We start from the raw sequence: 26,023 nt of genomic DNA, 5'->3' as shown, positions 1-26,023 counted from the left end.
GACACTACACCCCCAACATGACTTTACCACTGTACATGACCATAATACACATCTATTACACTGTATACAGACATAGGACCCTACACCCCCAACATGACCTGACCACTGTACATGACCATAATACACATCTATTACACTGTATACAGACATAGGACACTACACCCCCAACATGATCTGACCACTGTACATGACCATAATACACATCTATTACACTCTATACAGACATAGGACACTACACCCCCAACATGACCTGACCACTGTACATGATCATAATACACATCTATTACACTGTATACAGACAAGGGACACTACACCCCCAACATGACCTGACCGCTGTTCATGACCATAATACACATCTATTACACTGTATACAGACATAGGACACTACACCCCCAACATGACCTGACCACTGTACATGATCATAATACACATCTATTACACAATGACCATGTACATGATCATAATACACATCAATTACACTGTATACAGATATAGGACACTACACCCCCAACATGACCTGACCACTGTACATGACCATAATACAAATCTATTACACACTATACAGACATAGGACACTACACCCCCAACATGACCTGACCACTGTACATGACAAGAATACACATCTATTACACTGTATACAGACATAGGACACTATACCCCCAACATGACCTGACCACTGTACATGCTCATAATACACATCTATTACAGTCTATACAGACATAGGACACTACACCCCCAACATGACCTGACCACTGTACATGACCATAATACACATCTACTGCACTGTATACAGACATAGGACACTACACCCCCAACATGACCTGACCACTGTACATGATCATAATACACATCTATTACACTGTATACAGATATAGGACACTACACCTGCAACATGACCTGACCACTGTACATGATCATAATACACATCTATTACACTGTATACAGACATAGGGCACTACACCCCCAACATGACCTGACCACTGTACATGATCATAATACACATGTATTACACTGTATACAGACATAGGGCACTACACCCCCAACATGACCTGACCACTGTACATGATAATAATACACATCTATTACACTGTATACAGACATAGGACACTACACCCCCAACATGACCTGACCACTGTACATGATCATAATACACATCTATTACACTGTATACAGACATAGGGCACTACACCCCCTACATAACCTGACCAGTGTACATGATCATAATACACATCTATTACACTGTATACAGACATAGGACACTACACCCCCAACATGACCTGACCACTGTACATGATCATAATACACATCTATTACACTCTATACAGACATAGGACACTACACCCCCAACATGACCTGACCGCTGTACATGACCATAATACACATCTATTACACTGTATACAGATATAGGACACTACACCCCCAACATGACCTGACCACTGTACATGATCATAATACACATCTATTACACAATGACCATGTACATGATCATAATACACATCTATTACACTGTATACAGATATAGGACACTACACCCCCAACATGACATGACCACTGTACATGACCATAATACACATCTATTACACACTATACAGACATAGGACACTACACCCCCAACATGACCTGACCGCTGTACATGATCATAATACAAATCTATTACTCTGTATACAGACATAGGACACTACACCCCAACATGACCTGACCACTGTACATGATCATAATACACATCTATTACACACTATACAGACATAGGACACTACACCCCCAACATGACCTGACCACTGTACATGATCATAATACACATCTATTACACTGTATACAGACATAGGACACTACACCCCCAACATGACCTGACCACTGTACATGACTATAATACACATCTATTACACTATATACAGACATAGGACACTACACCCCAACATGACCTGACCACTGTACATGATCATAATACACATCTATTACACTATATACAGACATAGGACACTACACCCCAACATGACCTGACCACTGTACATGACCATAATACACATCTATTACACTGTATACAGACATAGGACACTACACCCCCAACATGATCTGACCACTGTACATGATCATAATACACATCTATTACACTGTATACAGACATAGGACACTACACCCCAACCATGACCTGACCGCTGTACATGATCATAATACACATCTATTACACTGTATACAGACATAGGACACTACACCCCCAACATGACCTGACCGCTGTACATGACCATAATACAGATCTATTACACTGTATACAGACATAGGACCCTACACCCCCAACATGACCTGACCGCTGTACATGACCATAATACACATCTATTACACTGTATACAGACATAGGACCCTACACCCCCAACATGACCTGACCGCTGTACATGACCATAATACACATCTATTACACTCTATACAGACATAGGACACTACATCCCCAACATGACCTGACCGCTGTACATGATCATAATACACATCTATTACACTGTATACAGACATAGGACACTACACCCCCAACATGACCTGACCGCTGTACATGACCATAATACACATCTATTACACTGTATACAGACATAGGACACTACACCCCCAACATGACCTGACCACTGTACATGATCATAATACACATCTATTACACTGTATACAGACATAGGGCACTACACCCCCAACATGACCTGACCACTGTACACGATCATAATACACATCTATTACACAATGACCATGTACATGATCAGAATACACATCTATTACACTGTATACAGACATAGGACCCTACACCCCCAACATGACCTGACCACTGTACATGATCATAATACACATCTATTACACTGTATACAGACATAGGACACTACACCCCAACATGACCTGACCACTGTACATGACCATAATACACATCTATTACACTGTATACAGACATAGGACCGTACACCCCCAACATGACCTGACCACTGTACATGACCATAATACACATCTATTACACTGTATACAGACATAAGACACTACACCCTCAACATGACCTGACCACTGTACATGATAATAATACAATTCTATTACACTGTATACAGAGACATAGGACACTACACCCCCAACATGACCTGATCACTGTACATGATAATAATACAATTCTATTACACTGTATACAGACATAGGACACTACACCCCCAACATGACCTAACCACTGTACATGATCATAATACAATTCTATTACACTGTATACAGACATAGGACTCTACACCCCCAACATGACCTGACCACTGTACATGACCATAATACACATCTATTACACACTATACAGACATAGGACACTACACCCCCAACATGACCTGACCACTGTTCCAGACCATAATACACATCTATTACACACTATACAGACATAGGACACTACACCCCCAACATGACCTGACCACTGTACATGATCATAATACACATCTATTACACTGTATACAGACATAGGACACTACACCCCCAACATGACCTGACCACTGTACATGATCATAATACACATCTATTACACTCTATACAGACATAGGACACTACACCCCCAACATGACCTGACCGCTGTACATGACCATAATACACATCTATTACACTGTATACAGACATAGGTCACTACACCCCCAACATGACCTGACCGCTGTACATGATCATAATACACATCTATTACACTGTATACAGATATAGGACACTACACCCCGAACATGTCCTGACCACTGTACATGACCATAATACACATCTATTACACTGTATACAGACATAGGACACTACACCCCCAACATGACCTGACCACTGTACATGACCATAATACACATCTATTACACTGTATACAGACATAGGACACTACACCCCCAACATGACCTGACCACTGTACATGATCATAATACACATCTATTACACTGTATACAGACATAGGGCACTACACCCCCAACATGACCTGACCACTGTACATGATCATAATACACATCTATTACACAATGACCATGTACATGATCAGAATACACATCTATTACACTGTATACAGACATAGGTCACTACACCCCCAACATGACCTGACCGCTGTACATGATCATAATACACATCTATTACACTGTATACAGATATTGGACACTACACCCCGAACATGTCCTGACCACTGTACATGACCATAATACACATCTATTACACTGTATTCAGACATAGGACACTACTCCCCCAACATGACCTGACCACTGTACATGACCATAATACACATCTATTACACTGTATACAGACATAGGGCACTACACCCCAACATGACCTGACCACTGTACATGACCATAATACACATCTATTACACTATATACAGACATAGGACACTACACCCCCAACATGACCTGACCACTGTACATGACCATAATACACATCTATTACACTATATACAGACATAGGACACTACACCCCGAACATGTCCTGACCACTGTTCATGACCATAATACACATCTATTACACTGTATACAGACATAGGACACTACACCCCCAACATGACCTGACCACTGTACATGACCATAATACACATCTATTACACTATATACAGACATAGGGCACTACACCCCAACATGACCTGACTACTGTACATGACCATACACGCTACTCCATGCCACGCGCTGCGGTCACACCATTCAGTCCTATGGAATCACGGGCGCGAATGCAGATCATGTATCCATTCGCGGGTGCACGACTCGCAACATGCGTGGCGTGATTTTCCACACAAGCGGCAAAGATGAAGGAGGACATATCTGTAACAGCTCGCTGAATTGAATCGCGGCCATAGGACACTAAGGGGGGAATTCAGTTAGCCACGGTAATTTACAGATGTATACACATTCATCTAGCCTACTTGCGCATTAAACAGCCCTTCTAGTCGCGCAATGCCGTGGAGTGACTCGGTAGCGCCGAGCGTATTTTCATGCAACTCTAAGTTTTCACCTTCAAATATGTCTTATCGCACAGTGGTGCATAAGCAGCTTCTGTTGATTTAAATTGTATACGCAATGGTTATGTTCTGTGTGCAACCGCAGATGGATCTGCATGCAAAACGCTACGTTACAGTGTCACAGCCGCTGACATTTGAATGTAGCATTTCGCTTTTAAGACAAATTGTGGGAATAAGACACATTTGAAGGTAAAAAGTCGCATGAAAAGACGCTGGATGCCAGTGGCGTCTCTCCCCTGGGTTTCACCCGCTGCGGGCAGTACTGTAGTGCGTGCTGCTAAGCCGCGTGTCGGTAAGGGGGAATGACCTCATGTGTAAGGGCGTGGCCTTGTTGGTAGGGGAGTGGCCACTACAGCTTTGTACATTACTAGAGTATTTATAGAGTGTCACTAGGGAAAACCTCACTGTCCTTACCCTATAGTCAGCCATGGTGGGAAGACCCTGAGAGATATACAACACTTGCCCCTGACAGGTTACTATATACCTTTGCTGCAGGCCACAATAAAACAAAGACTCTTTTCTATGATACAGTTCTTGCACATTGTTTTCAGACGCCATAGTACCGTAGATGGTGGCACACACATCGCAATCTTACCATTCCCATCTGATTTCTTGTCCTTTGCACTTGTTGCTCCAGAACTTTGTCTCTAGAATAAAAAGAAAAAGACAAGGATACATTTTGTATAATTTGCTGATATGGAAACAAAACTGTACAAATGCATCCGAATACTTGAATAAGTTTGAGGATAGATAAGCACCCTGTTTGATATGTAATTTTGTTAGGTAAGTTAAGGGTTAAAAGCTGGAGGGGGATGTGGTTAGTATTCATCACTTGAGGAGTATAAGCCTATGGTAGGATTTAAGGGAGGGCTTAGAGGTTCCATATAAATAGCCTTGGTGAGGGGAGCCATCTTCCTCTTTCCAGTTTATTTCAACCAGGCTGGCTAAGTGGCATATGTATTGTATTTTATTTGTCTGTCTTTCTCTTCTTCTTTCACATTTCACACCCCATTTATTTCCCCTGGTCTATCACCCTCTCTGTCTCCTGTTAATTTTATCTTTTACTACCTTCCTATTTCTAATTTCCCCCCTGTCCTTTCCTTTCTGCACATGTTCCATACTTTTCTTCCCCCTTCCCCTGCTTGTGTTTCCATATAGTCCCTGTTACCTGCCAGTGCCCTCCCTCCCTGTCATTTCCAGGTACACAGACCCCGTGTGTCCCCCCCCCCAGCCCCTGGCTGCCAGGCCTCTCACCTCCGTGGCTGCTTCCCCAGCCACGCGAGGGCCATGGTCCGCTCAGGCGCAAGGCTCCACCTGCCTGCACTCCCGCTGCCGGCTCTCGATTGCCGACCCCCACATCGACCACCCCTTCCCCGCGGCCGCCTGCTCTCAAGCGGCAGCGATATTAGCTAGACGGCCCCCACTCCCCGTCTCCCCTCACGCTAAGTGCGGCCATCCCGCTCCCTGCACCGGTGGCTAGCTCCACCCACAGGGTTGCGGTGGCCATCTTGTGCAGCCAGGCGCCGCATGGTGCTCTGCCGCACCCCTCCGACCCCCCCATGCCCCCACTACTTAAAAACAGGGGGGCACCTCCCTGCACAGCCTCCCCCCTGCTCTGCCAGCACCAGAGACCCCCTTGGTGCGGTGTCCCCTAGCGCGCCACCCACCAACTTGTCCCCTTTCCCCCCCCGCACCCTGGGGTGGGGGTTACACCCCCCCTTGCATTTAGGGGTGGCTGGTGCACAGCACAATAATCCTGCCCCATTCAAGCCTACAATGACGCGCCGCCGGGCTGCCCCCTCCCCCTTATTTCCCTGCCACCGGGATGCTGCACATAAGCCCAATGCATTTTTCAGCCCCTTATCATCCGCCCCGCTTATGCACTGCCAGCCACTGCCCCCCACTCTCCTCCAGTTCGCCCCCTCCACCGCTAACGCGGCCCCCCCCCTTTTCTCCCAGGGATTGGCGCCTCACTACAAGGCGCAATAGCTATGCCCATCCAGCCGCATGCCACTACAGCTGTTTTCCTGAACCCATACATGTTTCCACCCCCTCCTCACACCCCTCCCCCCAAAACCTGATCCCGTACCCCCGCTGGCTACAGCATCTCCTGCTCTTTCTTCTGCGGAGGGACTTTGTTGTGTGGGTTTCACCGGATATTTTTTCGAGCCCCCAGGTCACAGTTTTTTGAGCGTCTAGGACCATTGTCGAAGTTCAGCGGACAGATGGTGCTGATGTCGAATCAAGTCGTGGTGGGCGCACCGCGCAGCGAGGGACTGTTGGCGAACACAGAGGAGCCAGTGGCTGGGCCTTCCACGTCAGGATCAGGTGAGCATGGTGTTAACCCATTTGCGCAGCACACATTCCCCTTCCACTGATGATTCTAGCGATTCTTCCAGTTCATTTGTAAATCCGCGTTACTTAGTGCAAATTTAATGGGTAGCAAGGGTGCCCTTAGAGATTTAACACAGTGTCAGCAATTGAGGTACCGGATGAAGCGCGGGTTATGGTTCACTGAGCGAATACGGCTATCCTTAAAGATTTAAAGTTTTAAAGTAGGGAGCGGTTAGTGAAGAGTAAATTTGTGGATATGTTTGTGATAACGGCTGACGCATGTAGGTTTAGTTCAGGCTAAGTCAGCAGGAGTAATGGCGGGGGCCTTCGGGTATGTTATGTTTTTTGCGGCGTGCTACCTTGAGTCCAGACACAACAGGAGGGACAGGCAGTGTTTTCAATTAGGTTTCAAGGATGTTGAGGTTTGGTTTGCTCGACCAACTGCCTAGCTTGCCTGCGGAATCCTCGGTTGGTCGGAAGCAGCCCTTTCTGGCCTGCCCAGATCTGTGGGCATCAGCCGCTGGTAGTGCTACGCGTGTAATAACACGCAGGGTCATATGGGGCAGGCTGTGGATACAGACATATCTGCATGCTCTGTGGGAGCATTCATCCAGCCAAGGTGTGCGCGTTGGTCTGCCGCACAGGGTCAAGGAGCATATTGCAGCAGCAGCGCAGAGGTGTTCAGAAAAGCACCGTCATTGATTAATTTTGGGGTTTTTGGCGTGGGTTTGCATTTATCTTTGACACAGGAATATCCGTGGTTTCTGAGAGGAATCTGAAAGCGGAAGTCGGGTGGGGGCCCATGCGTGGCCCCTTTTGCTCCACCCACTTTTGGTACGGTTTAGGTGCACCGCCTTCAAGGGGGTGTCGTAGAAGGAATTGGGTAAATTGGGGTTGTTACAGAGTCTCTTACATAAATGGAAGGGTTCGGCAATCACACAAAATATCTGTCAGATCACTGCGCCATTTAACAAACGGGGGGAGGGCTCTACTAGCTAAGGCAGATATCGCATCTGCTTTTTGACTGCTGCCCATTTCACCCCGAGTCCTTTAAATATTTGAGGGTTTGGAGTAGGGATGTGCAGGCTCGGATAGGTTCGAGTTTGCACGTGGAGTTCGGATTTTTCCCTCCAAAAAAACGGAACTCAGAACGAGGCAAAACGTCATCTTACATGGACGAACATCATCATTCCTGGACAAAAGACCAGGAATGATGATGTTCGTCCATGTAAGATGACGTTTTGCCTCGTTCTGAGTTCCGTTTTTTTGGAGGGAAAAATCCGAACTCCACGTGCAAACTCGAACCTATCCGAGCCTGCACATCCCTAGTTTGGAGTTGCAGGGCTCAATTACGTTACACAGAGGGAAAGCCCTTATGGCCTTGTGGTTAAGATGACTGTTTATACATGGCGGCCGATTGGCTTTTTCATTTCGTGTACTTTAGTTGAAGGTTTTAGTTACTTTTTGCAGTAGTTGTCCATGCGTGTATTGGGACATACTGTGGTGTCCCGCTACCTGGATGTTTTCATGTTATGGGGCTAGTAGATACCAGAGTTTGCCAGTATTCAATTAATTTCCTTAGTTTAGTCGTTATGGGAGCCCCGATGGCTTGTGACAGGTAAGAAGGTTCAGTTATGCGCATTATCTTATTTGCGGATAGAAATCGATGCCTTGATAGGATTATGCCACTTGCCTATGGCGAAGTCGTGGCGTTTTGGGGGAGTTGCTAGAAGCATTTCATTTTGGCAAAAAAAAAAAAAAAAGTTTCGCTAGTACAGTTGCAGTCGCTATCGGGCCCCCTCAGTTTGGCATTTAGAGTCATACATAGGGGTCGGTTTTTCAGTAGACGGCTAGAAGGAGCCACAGCAGGGGTTAGGAAGCCTCGTCACCTCATATGTGTCCCTCTGGAGCGGAGTGGACATGCTGCGCATTTGTTTGTTTTTTATGCGCAAATTCAACGGAGTACAGCTCTGCACACGTCACCCGTAGCCAAGTCCGAACTTAGACCGTTACGTATGCATCCTGTTCATTAAGTGGTGCATTTGAAGGGGAGTGTGGCACGGAGCCTTGGCCGGTTTCCTGTGGGGTTCAGGGCCTAGACAGGAACATCCTTATTCTTGAGAATTTTTCAATTGTAGTGGCGGTCGAACTGCGGTCCAGCAAGCCTTGCATTAGGCAAATCCTGTTTGGTGATAACTTAGGTGTGGTATAAGAAGGCTCTAATCTAGGATGGACTTGGATCCGGCCTCGCAGTGGTTAGGCATCTATGTGTTTAAGGAATATTGAGTTTAGGGCACGGCATTTTTCGGGCGTTGCTACCAAGATAGTGGACATCTTATATCGTTCAGTAGGACATGTTTCATTCGCTCGCGCCTCCTGCTAATTTACATGGTTTCTCCTTCCCCTTCCATGCCTGGCGGATCGTCACGCCGGCATCCAGGGACTAGCACGGAAGTCATGGGCACCAAGTACATTAAGACCTACACGCTAGTTTTGTGCGATTGGCAAGGTGTTTAGCTTCCAAGAGCGGGCGGTTTCAGATGGTTAATGATTGTATGGCAGAGTTTGTCTGTAGCTGCTATGACAGGGGTCGTTCCAAGGCGGCTTGTCTCCAGCGTTACCCAGTATAATTTTCCAAGTTGCACGTTTGGCGGATCCTGACAAATTATTTGTATTAAACAAGGCATTTAATAGGGTGGGCAAGAGAGTATTAACAAAGGTATTTAATAGGGTGGGCAAGGGAGCGTCCTAACAAAGGCGTTGCGCGGAGCCCCATCAACGCAGCCCTATTACAGGATTTGATTGGGCCAGTAAAGGAGTGGCTTCGGTCAAGTGCTAGGCGCCTTCCCCCCCCCCCCCCCCTTTTTGGTTAGCATTTTCATTAGCTTACTTTAGGGCTTTTAGAATGGGTGAGCTAGTTGCTGCTACTAAGATTTCTGCGCTATCAGGTTTAATGTTAAATTAAGGTGGTTATCAAACCGGTATTGAGCTTGTGCTGAATAGATGGGTCTAAGACAGATTAACTGGCAGGGAGCGAAGGATTTCTATTCAGATGCATGCATATCCAGTGATTTGGCCAGTTGCTCTTTGGGGTACTTTAATAGGGTTTGCCCTCCAGGTGGCGGGCAGTGGTTATCCATGTTAATCTAACTCCCTTTTGTCCAGGTCGTAGTTTACGAGGGTGTTTCAGAATTATATTATAGCTAGGGCGGTGGAAGTCGTATTTAAAACAAGTAGCATTAAGTAGTTGCGCTCCTTGCGAGTTTGTTGGGAAACCCAGGGGCCTTATGCCTACTGCCGCTAGGGATTCTGAAAGGATTTTCAGCTTTTGCCCTCAAGGAGGTTTTGCTGTTTTTCATCTTCAGATGGGTCACCCAACTATTTGTTTCCCTTTCCTTGTGGTTAGATTATTGTTGTTATTATACATAGCAATTTCTGTTTGTATTAAATACCAATATCTGTCTGTATAAATGCCAATTCTGTCTAGGTGAACTTTCGGACAGGGTTGTCTGTGAGTGCTAACTGTCGGGTGTGGGAAAATTCCTATATTTACTGGGCTAGCCAGCACCCTTTGGAGTTACATGCCCAATTTTGGTTGTGAGTGTGTAAGTGGCATTGCTTAGGATTACGAGAAATGCACTGTAAGTGCCTGCTAGATGCCCCATGGGCAGCAGAGGAGAAGTTTGGGGCCAGACTTGGGAGGCAATGATTTGGTCGCGTTCGTGGGTATTGAACAGATATGGCCATTGCACGCTTGTCATTTAGCGTTTGGTGGACGCGTCATACAATACCCAAGTTTATGTCACGGGGCAGAGAGCTTGCATAGGCCCGACGGGGTACATCTCACGAGCGCGCGGCTAGAGCGGTTGACCGATGACCTCTGCAGTTTTCAATTTCATTAAGAAGGTCACAGTTTTGGTGGCGGGCCTGGTTCTGCGAACCGGGCTTTGGCGGGAAGCAGTGCTCATGGGCGGCCTATTATTAGCGCAGGAGTGCCAGTGGTAGCATTCTTCCTTTGAGAGCGGCCAGTTTGTCACCGCCTAAAGGGGGGACATGGTCATTGTTCCAAGGGAGGGACCAATGCTGTGCCAATTAGGGAAGGATGCCCCAGGTCAGTCTGTGCAGGGCGGGGATCAGCCCCTTTTTATTTGTATTGGTATCCATCGGGCTGTGGCCTCGGAGCTCTGCTTTCTTCTTGCCACCTATTCTAGAATTTCAATTTGATCAATAAATTCTGGCTGTGACCTCTTTGAATTCCATATTCATGTGTCAGTGTGTTTATTTCTAGGTTTAGGATTAAGTTAAGTTAACAAAAGGGAATAATAAAACAAATGGGTGACTTAACTGTATAAAGCTAAATGCAACTGAGCAAAAACACAACAGCTCCAAAAATAACTAATTTTCAACTAAAAATTGTGCAACATGTAAAAGCAAACACCCCAGATACAATGACTCCACCACAGTGCTGTACATAAAGCCGTCTACCACTGTCCAAGTTCTCCTAATCTCGTATCTCCAATCACGTAACATATGAAATCAAGTATTATATTATATTTTATTTTTCTGATGGAAAACAGATTCCTTGCCAGAACCAATAGCACATTCCCCTCTCTCTCTCTCTCTCTCTCTCTCTCTCTCTCTCTCTCTCTCTCTCTCTCTCTCTATCTATCTATCTATCTATCTATCTATCTATCTATCTATCATCTCTCTCTAATCTATCTGTCTATCTATCTCATATCTATCTATCTATCTATCTATCTATCTATCTATCTATCTATCTATCTATCTATCTCATATCTATCTCATATCTATCTATCTATCTATCTATCTATCTATCTATCTATCTATCTATCTATCTATCTCGTATCTATCTATCTATCATCTATCTATCTATCTATCTATCTCGTATCTATCATCTCTCTCTAATCTATCTATCTATGAGTCTGATTCAGTAAGGATCGCTACTGAGTACGCAGCTGCGAATTTGTACGGAACGCAACTGCGAATGTATACTAATATCTGCCACAGCTCATCTGGCATAGAGACACCCACTGCTGCTGTCTCACATCCGTACTACCTCGCACTGCTGCGTATACATCTGTACCATATACGCACATCGGCCCGTCACGTAAAATTTACACCAGGTCTGACCAGCCTCAGAAATTGCAAGTCTCATCGCACGCAGTGAGTACTTAAGCTGTGTATGCAATCGTAGCGGCTAATTTATGCACGCCCATGAAACATTGTACAAATGGACAGACACGCCTGTGTTTTCCCAGCCACTCCCCCGTCTCCACCCCCAAACACTCCATAAACGTGGTGCAGTCACAGTGCATGCACAGTATGGTGCAAACGCATGTGCAGTGTTTAACAATAGATCGATCTGCGTACGTAATTGCAATTGCATATGCTGCTGTATCAGGCCCTATGTACAGTATCTATCTCTATCTATCTATCTATCTATCTATCTATCTATCTATCTATCTAATCTATCTATCACGGAGATTATTATTTATATAATCATGATGATGAATGACACATAAAATTAGAGTTTGATGAAACAATGAGTGTATTAGAAGTTACACTGATAAAGCTGTTCTGTTTCCTGACCTTACTATAGTAATTTATCTGTCCCATATGAAATACTATATACACAAAAGGGAATACAAGAGCACAACTCCAAATTAACTGATTGTATATAAATAAATAAATTTTTGCAGTAAATAGAGGTTTTTGGCATAATCTTGGCCAAGATGATGGGCCTACCCACCACATCCAGGTAACCTCTGTGGGGTAGATCCCTAACATACTAGGATTCAAAATCCAGAGCGCAGGACACCCCCAAACTAGCCCAGCTTAGCCGCCCCAGGGCACCGCTATAATAAGAAAAGTGTAAAGGAAATAGTTAAGAGCAGCCGCAGCTGCATATAAAGAATAAAAATTAAATACATATATAAAAAACAGACAGTGAAGCGTTAAAATGTGTTGAAAGAAAAATGTGTTATACTGCGGTGCCTTGAAGCAGATCAACCAAAGCAATCCAGGGGGACCCACACCCCAAAAATGAACCAAAGCTGCACTACACAGTCTAAATATTAGCAGGACTTACCTATATTGTGCCTCTGACTGGTGTGCAGTGGCGGGCTGGGCCGGGGGGCAGGGTGACACATGCCCCCCGGGCCGCTCCAATTTTAAAGTTAGGGGCCGCTGGCAGGCTGCAGCCGCACACCGCATCACGCCCGGTGGCCGGGAGACAGAGAGGATATGCTCCCCGACAGCTCCATTTTATTATTCATACAGTGAGAGCGGCCGGGGAGCTTCCTCTCTCTGTGTCCCGGCCACCTGTCACATGCTCCCCCCCTGTGGACTGGCTCATGCTGCTGCCGGGCTTAATGATGGCTACCGCGATGGAAGCTCATCTGAGCTCCAATCGGGAAGCGGTAAGGGGCTGCTGAATTTGTACCTAAGGTACAATCAATGGCCGCGGGAGGGCTGCTGCGCATACCTGACTGCAGCAGCAGCTCCTCCCATGGCTTTTGCTTTGCTCCGCTCCGATGCTAGCTCCTGGCTCCGGCATCTAGTGATCCCCACCCACCAAGTTCTCCTACCCAATCACCTCCTCCTCCCTCTATTCTGTGACCCCTCTGCGACGAGTCAGGGTGGCGCGCGAGTCCCCGGCTTCCTCCTTTATCGATCCACCTCCTGAGTCCTGCGTGTGGAAGAAAAAATGTCCACTGTTGTGCAGAGAACTTGTCATCTTTGACAATCCTCCCCCAGCAAAGTGTAAGTTAAACGAGTACTTAAAATATATAGGGGGGTGATGATCAAAAAAACATTTAAGAAATGGGAGGTGGTGAGTATAAAATATAGAAGTGAAGGAAGATTATAGATATAAAATATATAAGGGTAAGGAGGGGATGTGGTGTGAGAGATTAGCACCAAATATATAAAAGCGTATACAGTGTTATATAATATATATAAGGGAAGGGGTGTATAGGGTACAAAATTATGAAATATATATAGGGGAAGGGATGGGGGGGCATTTATTACATGCAATGTTTAACATACTGTACTAGCGTGGGCAACTATAGTCAAAGAAGAAGCACGATGTGCACTCACTGGATTTCATGAAAAGGATATATAAAAAAACACTTGGTGTCAGCTTTTTATAATATTTCCTTTTCATGAAATCCAAAGAGTGCTGATCCCGTCCATTTCTGTATCTATAGATTCACACCCTTGAATGTTTTCCATTCTTAGAGGAGGTACATAGGTAGTTTTATGTATATAGAGAGAGATATACAGTATATAAACAAAGAGGAGAACTCGCCGCTCCAGGATACACAAAGCAGCCTCACCGATGCACTGCACAAATTAATATATAGTTAAAGCAGAGATGGCAATACTCTCAGTTAATAGGTAATATTGAGGTCACACATGACCACCTATATTCAATGTGTCGCTTTATATCAAAACCTTTGTCAGGGTTATTTTGATGAAGATTTTGATATGAATATAATACTATCTTTACTATATATATATATTATATATATATATATATATATATATATATATTTTGTAGGAGGTGTATAGACCGGCGCACTGGTTAACATCTTTAGAAGTGTATTGCACTGTTTGTGCAATAAGTGTATTTTAGAACAAAGTACAGTTTGTGTAGTGCTAACACGTATGACACTTTTATCCCTCTGGTGGAGGTGGCAGCAGTCTTCCCAGGTTCCTGAACGGCAGTCAGGATAAATAGGATCTGGAAGTGGAATTGGGAAAAGGCATGCGCCTGATAGTGTAGTATTTAAAACAAGAAAACACGTGCTCAAAATATAATGTGCGTACCAAATAATAAATCTTTAAAGCTTATCTGTGATTTCTTCACTGGGGTTCCATATGGTGAAGTATGTATGGTCCTCCAACAGGTCAGGAAAACCTTAATAGGGGGGGCTCAAACCGAGCCAGATAGAATGCAAATATAGTGTAGTATTTTTGTTTACACAGCACATCTAGTTAATTATATATATATATTGCGTACCAGAAGAAAACTTGAACATCTGCATGTAATACTCTGATATCTCTTCTCTAGGATCCCATGGAGGCCCTCATAATCCGCACACAGGTGGATAGGGTTAGCCTCAAATAAGCAAAGAATGACCCTTATCACAAGTGAGCTTTTTCACAAACAAAGGGGTCTTTTAATCGAATTTACAGGGATACAGAGTATAACAGGGGTTAACAACAAAACATAAAAGTTAGAAATGGTAAAATGCTTATCTGCAAAATATTCAGTAGAGTGGAGAGGTCCCTTGCTCCAGTACCTCTCCACTCTGCTGAATATATTGCAGATAAGCATTATACCATTTCTAACTTTTATGTTTTTGTTAACCCCTGTTATACTCTGTATCCCTGTAAATGTGATTAATAGACCCCTTTGTTTGTGAAAAAGCTCACTTGTGATAAGGGTCATTCTTTGCTTGTTTGAGGCTAACCCTATCCACCCGTGTGCGGATTATGAGGGCCTCCATGGGATCCTAGAGAAGAGATATCAGAGTATTACATGCAGATGTTCAAGTTTTCTTCTGGTACGCAATATATATATATAATTAACTAGATGTGCTGTGTAAACAAAAATACTACACTATATTTGCATTCTATCTGGCTCGGTTTGAGCCCCCCCTATTAAGGTTTTCCTGACCTGTTGGAGGACCATACATACTTCACCATATGGAACCCCAGTGAAGAAATCACAGATAAGCTTTAAAGATTTATTATTTGGTACGCACATTATATTTTGAGCACGTTTTCTTGTTTTAAATACTACACTATCAGGCGCATGCCTTTTCCCAATTCCACTTCCAGATATATATATATATATATATATATATATATCCGTAGCAAAAATTAGAAAGGCACTCTCAGACGTATATGTAAATAAACCATCAACACAGCATGTGTATGCCAACGTTTCAGAGGATTTTAACCTCTTTTATCAAGACATCATGATGTCTTGATAAAAGAGGTTAAAATCCTCTGAAACGTTGGCATACACATGCAGTGTTGATGGTTTATTTACATATACGTCTGGGAGTGCCTTTCTAATTTTTGCTACGGATATTGTTACAGTCTTATGACTGTTGGAAGGAGCACCCAGCATCTATATATTTAATAGGAGTGCCGGGCAAAGGACTTCATATATATATATATATATATATATATATATATATATATATATATATATATATATACCAGCACACAAAGCTGGGCCATGTAAACCTCTATAAGTTTACTTGAGGTTTTTGGAGTGCCGCTGCCTTTGTGTGCTGTTATCTTATATTATTGCGGAGGGCACCCTTGCTTATCACCGGAGGACGAGTGCCGAGCCTATGCTGTGATATTATATATATATATACAGGTTGAGTCTCCCATATCCAAAATGCTTGGGACCAGGGGTATTTTGGATAACGGAATATTCCGTATTTTGGAATAATTGCATACCATAATGAAATATCTTGGGAATGGGACCCCAATATACTCACAGAATGCATATATGTGTTATATGCACCTTATACACACAGCCTGCAGCTCATTTTATACAATATTTTCAATAATTTTGTGGCTCAAGCAAAGTTTGTGTACATACATGAAATACATTTCTCTTTCATTTACACCCTATACACACAGCCTGAAGGTAATTTTATACCATATTTTTAATAATTTGTGCCTTAGACAAAGTTTGTGTACATTGAACCATCAAAAATCAAAGGTTTTATTATCTCAGTCATGCCAAAATTATTCCGTAATTCGGAATATTCCGTATTTCGGAATATTTGGATATGGGAGACTCAACCTGTATATATATATAAACACACACAATAGTCACATAGCTGGGCACTCCAATGACCCCTGGGAATGTAGGACCTCTGAATCTATAGTGGATAGATATCCAGTATAACAAACACAGCGGCCCTCCGTGATTTGATTAATCAAATAGACTGTATTCAGTTCATAGTAGTAGCAGCCTGCTTGCACTATTTGCAACGAGGGAGGTAGGAGAATAGATTTGGTCCATGAGTTTTAATTAAAAAGGGGAGTCATATTTTGGGTAAGATGCCTAATGAGAGGGTATCTGTGGCATTATTTTTAAGTGTGTGTGTGTGTTTAATCCAGTGTATTATGTTTAATGAGGGAAGTGTGTGCGTGCATGTGTATGTGTGTGTGTTATCTTGGGGTCTAATTTAAAAGGGAGCAAATTTTTAATGAGCAAGGAGAGGCGGCCAGATTGTGGATCTGGTGTTATGTCTAATTATTCTATAGAGGTCACTGTTATGATCTCTGTACAGAAGAGAGAACACTAGTATAGTTTCTGTTTTGTCAGATGTTGCTGGTAGGTTATGTATTTGTTTATAGCTCTTTGATATAACAAGTATTTTCTATGGCTATATAAACCACACCCACATTAGATACATCATGCCTCTGAGAAATGTATTATGCTATTTTTTCCGTCGCATTTATTTGGTAGAAAATCAAGGGCCATATGCTTTTGTTTGCCCCCCAGGCTTAAAGTTGCCAGCCAGCCCCTGCTGGTGTGCATATTACTATGCCAGACTCCATACTCTAACCCAATGTAGTAGGGGTGCTAGTCTGAGTGGAAAGTGTCTCAGGCTTTCCAGGTGTGCAAAGCAATGCACTGATTGGATTCATATAGGAAATGGACCTCAGACTGCACACCCTGAATATATATATATATATATATATATATATATATATATATATATATATATGAAGTACTGTCAGGGTCTGTGTGTTCTTAAAATATACGCGTCACCTACACAGTAGAGGTAGCCCTGAGCTGAAATAATATTAATAATAAACTTCTCTTCAAAGCTTCAAACAAGCTGTCAAAACCCTCTTCTTTATTAAAGCCTTCCAGCTGTCATCCTAACTCTATGCTCCTCCCTCACTGTCTCTCCCCTCTGTGTCACCTCTGTCTGTCCAGGTGCAGATGTAGACTTTTCTTTTAGTGGGAGCAGGTTTGCAATTAATCCTGACTCCTCCCCTCTGTAGTCCTAACTCCTCCCCTTTCACATCCCAACTTCTCCCCTATCCGAACTCCTGTAGACCCTGCACGCAGGGCTTAAAGTGGTCCTGGAGAGGTGGTGGAACTCACCTCTCCCACCGCCTACTCCCCACCCCCCTGCCACGATAGTCTTGACAGGCCAAATCACACACACAAACACACACTTTGGGGGCTATGACAGTGTGAAATACATTTTAGATGCTTTTTTAGCACTCCTGCAATCAGCTGAGACTGCAATGTTAGATCACTTAAAAAAAATGTTATACATCATCAGTGATATTATTCTGCCGTGCCTCTGAGGTTTTTTTATGGGGTCCCTACAAACTAGTCTATGTCACTTGGATGCCCAATGTTTTTTTGCAACACCTATCTATTGCCTTCGCTCGATTACCTACTGTATATGCTGGTTTCTCTGAAGAAATTGAGCCTCCCTAGGCAGACAGTGAGTGTCTCTCTGTCTGTGGGACTTCTGTGCAGGGACTTAGTGGAGGTGGAACTAGTTCCACCTACCATTAGAGGTGACGGAACTCAGTTCCACCCCGTCTCTGCCCACGTTAACCCCTGCCTACCAGTCACTACACTATTTATCACGCAAATTGATGTGTTTTAGGATACAAGCCTAACAACGGCTAAATTAGTCACAACAGCCACAATGAGCATTAACATTCACGTGTGCATCAGACCGAATGTACACAAAACATGCATGCTATATCCAGGCCCTCAGCCTCTAACACACCACTAAGGCATCCCCTTCCCCCCCACACATGTATTATCCCCAGCAAGACTCTTTAGTGGTATATTTACTAAAGTGAGAGTTTTTAGAAGTGGAGATGTTGCCCATAGCAACCAATTAGATTCTAGCTTTTAAGAAGGTGCTAGTTAAATGTTAAGTAGTATCTGATTGGTTGCTATGGGCAACATCTCCACTTATAAAAACTCTCACTTTAGTAAATATACCCCTTACTGTGCATTGTTTTGCCACAACTACAGAGAAATCTGATCCACGCAGGCACTGTTTATCGGATTGGCAGGTTTACACTATGAACATTAGGTCCTGCTTAAACAAACAAGTTTTACATTTTTTTTTCAAAAATGTCCCCAAAATTATAGTTTTTGGAGAATTATCATCTACTATATAAAAGCGAAAATTTGTCCTTCTGTCTTTCTATACAAATCCACAGTTTACAAGCCAAGATCTCTCATGGTTCTACACCTAAAACACCAAAGAAGAATAAAAGCATTGTCCTGTTTGGTTTATTGGTTGCTGGACCGCACAGAGTCTACTTTCGGTTAATTCCTTTGTCAGCCCCTGAAGGGTAAAACCGATTGGATGAATCTTATACACTGTGGAGACCCTGAATGCTGGAAACAGCTGCACAAGGAACTGGAAGTAGTTGCTGTGTATTTCATATTGCGATCCAGCAACCAGGAAGTACACAGTCATCCTGGTATCAAAGCAACAGAAGCTCTTGGCCGTGTTTACACTGTACATCCGACACATTTTTAATGCTTCTATCTCCGAAGTTTGCTGTACACCGTTACAGGTCCTACTTCCTTCGAAGACCTTAGGTCTGTGCATGGGGAAGTTTGTCACACTTTTCGTGAGGCCTGCCTAAGGAGAGGTTTGTTGGAGGATGATGTGTAAACAAACATTCTTAAAATCCCGGGCAACGCCGGGTACTCCAGCTATCTTCTACTATATAAAAGCAAAAATGTCTCCTTCTGTACTTTTGACTTTCTATACAAATCCACAGTTTACAAGCCAAGATCGGGAAATTTTACATACGAGCGTATTAAAACACGGCGGAGGCAACTAAAAAAATTTGAAATCGAAATTACTGTTCATTTTTAATTAATTAAAAAACTATTTTTGTATAGCATTCGCCCTCTAGAGGTCAGGTACAGAATTAGAAAAGGATTTAGCTTATATACCATTTTTTCTTTTCTATCTCTACTATCTACTATATAAAAACGAAAATTTTTCCTTCTGTCTTTCTATACAAATCCACAGTTTACAAACCAAGATCTCTCATGGATCTACACCTAAAACACCAAAGAATGAATAAAAGCATTGTCCTGTTTGCTTTATTGTTATATGCAGATTTGGACACCATTCTCCTTGGGCCATCTGCAAGGTCAATAATAAAAATATTAAAATTTTATTTTTGTTTAATTTCATAATTTTATTTTATAACATGCATTTTGCTACATACTAAGGAATTATGGAATTTTATTCTGGAGCATATAATCTAAGTGTCTGAACATCATTTACTATGGCTTTCGCGTGGTGTTTACAGTGCCTTTTAAATGCTGTATGAATTTATAACCACTATTGATATTAAGCCAGGCTTATTATGAGTCTGAATAAGGTACAAATTTATATCTGCATCCATGAGAAGAGATCCATCTGATTTACAATCAGGCCCATAAAGATGGCAACTATACTGGGATGCAAAAACGCAGCTCTGCAGCACAAATTTTTATTTATACTTGCTCATGCATGAGCTTACACAACTAGATGGTGTCAACAGCTGCGACCAAACTTTTTTGTCTACCTCCTTGGTTGCTGCACTATGGAACTCACAGAGGCTACTTCCGGTTCATTCCTTTGTCAGCCCCTGAAGGGTAAAACAGATTGGATGAATCTTATACACCGGGGAGACCCTGAATGCTGGAAACAGCTGCACAAGGAACTGGTAGTAGTTGCTGTGCATTTCATAGTGCGATCCAGCAACCAGGAAGTACACAGTCATCCTGGTATCAGAGCAACAGAAGCTCTTGGCCGTGTTTACATTGTACATCCGACAAATTTTGAATGCTTCTATCTCCGAAGTTTGCTGTACACCGTTACAGGTCCTACTTCCTTCGAAGACCTTAGGACTGTGGATGGGGAAGTTTGTCACACTTTTCGTGAGGCCTGCCTAAGGAGAGGTTTGTTGGAGGATGATGTGTAAACAAACATTCTTAAAATCCCGGGCAACGCCGGGTACTCCAGCTAGTATCATATAAATTAAAGCTATTTAAATCTGATTTTACATTAAAAATCTTTTTGAATCAAGTTTAAACAGCTCTTATTTACATGATTTGATAATAAAAAAAGAAACAATTTTGGGGACATTTTTTGGAAACATTTCCAAACATTTTGGAACATATATATATATATATAATTAACTTTTTTGTAGGTTATGCAAGTGCTTAAATGATTTCCTGGTGGTCCCTATAGGGGTAATTTTCTCGGTTTTCCTGGTGGAAACAGTGCTCGTAGCAGACTTGAGGGAAGGCTCATGAGCTTTTTTCAGAACTCGATAGATCCATACTGTGACAGACAGTATAATTAATCTAAAATCATAGATCCCTGCAAAGCAGCATACTTGCCGACTTTTTTTTTCTCCTCCCCAGGAGAAGCCCGGGGAGGAGAAGCAGCTTTGTGGCAATGGGGGCGGGACATGGTGGTCAGTGTCATTAAGCCCCGCCCCCTCACAGTAAATTGCCAAGATTTGTGCAGATTTAAATAGGGGCGGAGCAAATTATGTGATTCTCGCAGAATTGCGTCATTAGGCCACGCCCCCTACACAGGGACCTGCGATCGCCGGGGAAATTCTCCCCATTCTGCCCACTTCACTAGGAAGTGAGCAGAAATGCGGGAGAAATGCCTACTCTACCGAGGGTGTTGGGGGTTACCCGAAAAATCGGGAGCCTCCCGCGCCTTCCGGGAGAGTAGGTATGTATGGCATACAGAGAGATTATAACCAACCACTATGGGAACCATATGCGGCTCCACTGCTTGTGGGGGACAGACTGCTACGGCGGCGATTGCCCTAATCCTTCCCCTCTGGATTTACCACTGTATCATTGTGCACCTCCCCTCTAGACTGTAACCTCTCACCAGTAGGGCCCTCATCCCTCTTGTGCTTCTCCCCTGCCCCCATTGGCACCACTGGCAGCGATCTCTGCGGGCACTGTAACTGTATTTGAAGCAATGTCTATATAGCTTATATCCTATGTTAAGCAATGTTTTGTGCGCACTGCTTACTTTGTTAGGCGCTGCGGAACCCTTGTGATGGCTGCCATATAAATAACACATAATAATAATTCAGGAGATGCATATCTCAGTGATATAACTCTTTACCAGTAAACAGAAGTATGAAGAACTGGCTTCACGCAAATTTTGTTATGCAGAATGTTTTTTTAATAATGTTTGCATAAAAAGAATGCACCAGGCCAGCTCACGTTCAGACGAGAATTACAGCTAACCTGGGCCCCCATTGCATTTTTTGAGCCTGACCACCACACTGAATTGTTGATACTGAAATTAGTTATCACCAATTAATTGCAAGAAAATCCCATATTCATTTGAACAATCTCACTTTGGGCTCTATTTACTACAGTCCGCATATTGAATGCAGATTGTAGTGTGATATTACCAAATGAATTCGCATTGCGAATTCAGGCAATATCACAGGGATTTACTATAAATCCCTTGCAGGGACAGAGCTTGCGATAAAGCTCTGTCCCTGCGGATCCCATCCGCACTCTAGTCGCGGTATTTTCGGAAAAAATACCGCGACTAAGAGCCCGCGCATGCGCCGACCCACCGTCGCTGCTACCCCCACCGACGCTAAGCCCCGACCCCCACGATCGCGGACCCCCCCTCCCCCCCCGCGACTCCCCCTCCCTTCATTACACTTACCTGCATCCTCCTGGCCTCTGGTGATCTTCTCCGGGCTTCCCGGTCAGGTGATCTCCCATACTGCACTGGGACCCGATCACCTGATGACTGGGCACCAGTGCACTGTGGGAGACCAGCTGACCGGAGAGGAGCCATCACCGGAGGCCCGATCACCGGTCCCTGGATTCAGGTAAGTAAAAAAAAAATGTTTCCATTTTTTTTCTTTTTTTTACAGCAATCAGCTTGCGGTCTGTTTAGACCACATAGCTGATTACTGGTACCGGCTCCCGCCTCTGCTCTCCCCGTTAGAGCAGAGTGGGAGCCCGGTAACCGGGGGAGACCCTGGATAACGCCACCTCCAGGTGGCGTTATTATCACAGGGCTTCCCCCGGTAGTTTTTTACAATTTATTTTTAGTAACTCTGGTCGGATCACATTTCCCATTACAATTATGGGAAATGCGATCTGCTTTACTAAAAATAAGTGATACTTAGGGGTTGGAGTAGAATTTTACTAATTCTACTCCAATTGCCCTGTATTAACTATAGGTGATATTAAAATAATGTGAAAAGGGTGTGAAAACACCCCTTTTCACTTTATTTTAGTAAAAATAATGTTAATAAATAGAGCCCTTTATCTCTCATCAACATTATACTTTTGTTGCTCAATTTGTACAGGAAATAAATGGGCAATTTTAGAGCCTGTAGCCCAAGATGCCTCTATTACAATCAGCCACTGGTAGTATCACTCTAATAGATGGCTAATAATCTTCTACTAAGGGATGCAGTGCATAGTAAACTTCATCCCCCCGCATTTAATTTTTTTATTTATTTATTTATTTTATTTTACAGCACTTCTTACTAATTCTTCTTCAAGGATGACAAATTAGTGCCCCCACTGTATTTACATTAATACAGGATATTAATACAGGATGCTGACATTTTTTAAACCATTTTTAATTTGAATCAAATTGCGCCTGTTTGATGGCCACCAACAATTTTGTGAAATCACTAATTATACTAGATACTAATTGGATTTTAAAATACTACTGTCTTTAAAGTGCACCATTTGTGATTCACGTTCTCTGGCCCGTCTCTATCTGGGTCTCGCGCATGCGCTCGACGGAGCCGGCCATCGACACGGTTGCGAGCGCTCAGCGCTTGTGACCGGGTCTGAATCAGGCCCCCTGTTCGCAATTAAAAATGTGTTCAAGTTGGTTCACACACGGGAGAAAAAAAATTCCAAGAAATTCTGTCGAATTTAAAATTTTGCACCAATTCAACAAATCAGTTTGCAAAAATGGAACCCGGACGGTTTGGACTGATGTGAGCAGGACACAAAAGTCACTGTCATACAGTAGGGACCTAAGACAGACATCTCCACATTGATAATAAATAGAATTCAGTATTGCTAGAGGAAATATGCACTTTAGTAAGTCAGTGGGAGGAATGCATTGTGTGCTCTGCAGTTTATATTAGATCTGGAGGAAGGATGAAGGAATCCTCAGACTGCGGTATGGGGGTGGAAGTCTGTGCATTCTCCTAGTGGCTGTTTCTAGCTGTGAGAAGAGACACTACCAATTACCGGAGCTGCAAAAGTGAGAGATGCCCGTGGGGTAACATTATGAAAGGATAAACAGTTTTGTTTGTGTGTAGGAGGAAGCTTCATTTGTGTACTGCTCTGAGGCATATTAATGTTTAATAGGGTGATTTAACGCAGTTTGAAAAGAACGCCCTTGAAAAAGCCCACGCATATACTCGCTTAATTTTATTTATTGGTTTGTGACACGATGAGGTTAATGTTATAAAACAACCCTGGAGCAGGATTGCAAACATTTTGGAATATATATATATATATATATATATATATATATATATAATTTACTTTTTTGTAGGTTATGCACTTTAGATTGTTTCTGTGATACATATTAGACAGCAATACAGAGCAGAAGAGCTAGCACTAAGAATTGCAGATATTAAATGCAAGATCATGCACTTGGATCTCAAAAATCCAAAGGCTAAATATAGTATTAATGACACTATACTGGTAACTACTGAAGAGGAAAGGGATCTAGTAGTCACTATTTCAGGTGACTTAAAGGCAAGCAAACATTGTAACAAAGCAATGAGGAAGGCAGGTCAGATGCTTGGTTGCATAGGGAGAGGAATCAGTAGCAGAAAGAAAGAAGTGATAATACCACTGTATAGGTCATTGGTACGTCCTCATCTAGAATACTGTGTTCAGTTCTGGAGGCCATAATTCCAGAAGGATATTAATACATTAGAGACTGTACAAAGAAGGGCAACTAAAATGGTGCAAGGTCTACACCACAAAACGTACCAGGAAAGACTAAAAGATCTTAATATGTGTAGTTTGGAGCAGAGAAAGGAAAGGGGGGACATGACAGAAACGTTCAAATATATTAAGGGTTTTAACAAGGTAAAGGAAGGAGACATTCTTCAAAGAAAGAGAAGTATTAGAACAAGGGGACATGTTCTGTAACTGGAGGGAGCGAGGTTCAGGGGAAATTTGAGGAAAAATTACTTCACAGAAATGGTAGTGGACAAGTGGAATAGCCTCCCATCAGAGGTGGTAGAGGCTAAGTCAGTATAGCAATTTAAACATGCATGGGATAGACATAAGGATATCCTTCAGAAGTAGTAAGGATCAATAAGGGTTGAGGTAGCAATATGTTTAAAAATGGGGCCAGACTAGATGGGCCAAGTGGTTCTTAACTGCCGTCAAATTCTATGTTTCTATGTCTACATAGTGTATGTGTGAGATCCAATTCCGGATCCTGGGATTGTGATGGTTGCCCCCATCACATGCTTGTGTCTGATGGCTGCTGGCATCCATTCCGCTGTGGACACCAGGAAGGAGTGTCCGTAGCAAAGCTCCATTGCGCATGCACAAGCTTCTAGTGTCCAATGCATATGCATACTAGGACACCATCGATGGTTGATCCATCAAATGTTAACATT

At 43.2% G+C, this 26,023-nt stretch overlaps 1 protein-coding gene across 1 annotated transcript in view; it reads right to left on the bottom strand.

Moving 5' to 3' along the window:
• The window catches only part of PCP4 (Purkinje cell protein 4), a 138,445-nt gene that overhangs the window by 77,782 nt on the left and 34,640 nt on the right, over window positions 1-26,023 (bottom strand). Inside the window, exon 2 of the mRNA XM_088456950.1 lies at window positions 5,550-5,601. Coding sequence (XP_088313076.1) covers window positions 5,550-5,601 — 52 coding nt within the window. The remainder of the gene's footprint in view (window positions 1-5,549; window positions 5,602-26,023) is intronic.

This window comes from Taudactylus pleione, unplaced genomic scaffold, assembly GCF_031769625.1.
Source record: "Taudactylus pleione unplaced genomic scaffold, aTauple2 ptg000729l, whole genome shotgun sequence".
Lineage (NCBI taxonomy): Eukaryota > Metazoa > Chordata > Amphibia > Anura > Myobatrachidae > Taudactylus > Taudactylus pleione.
The sequence above is the reverse complement of the archived record's forward strand: the minus strand, read 5'-3'. Positions and strand labels throughout refer to the sequence as shown.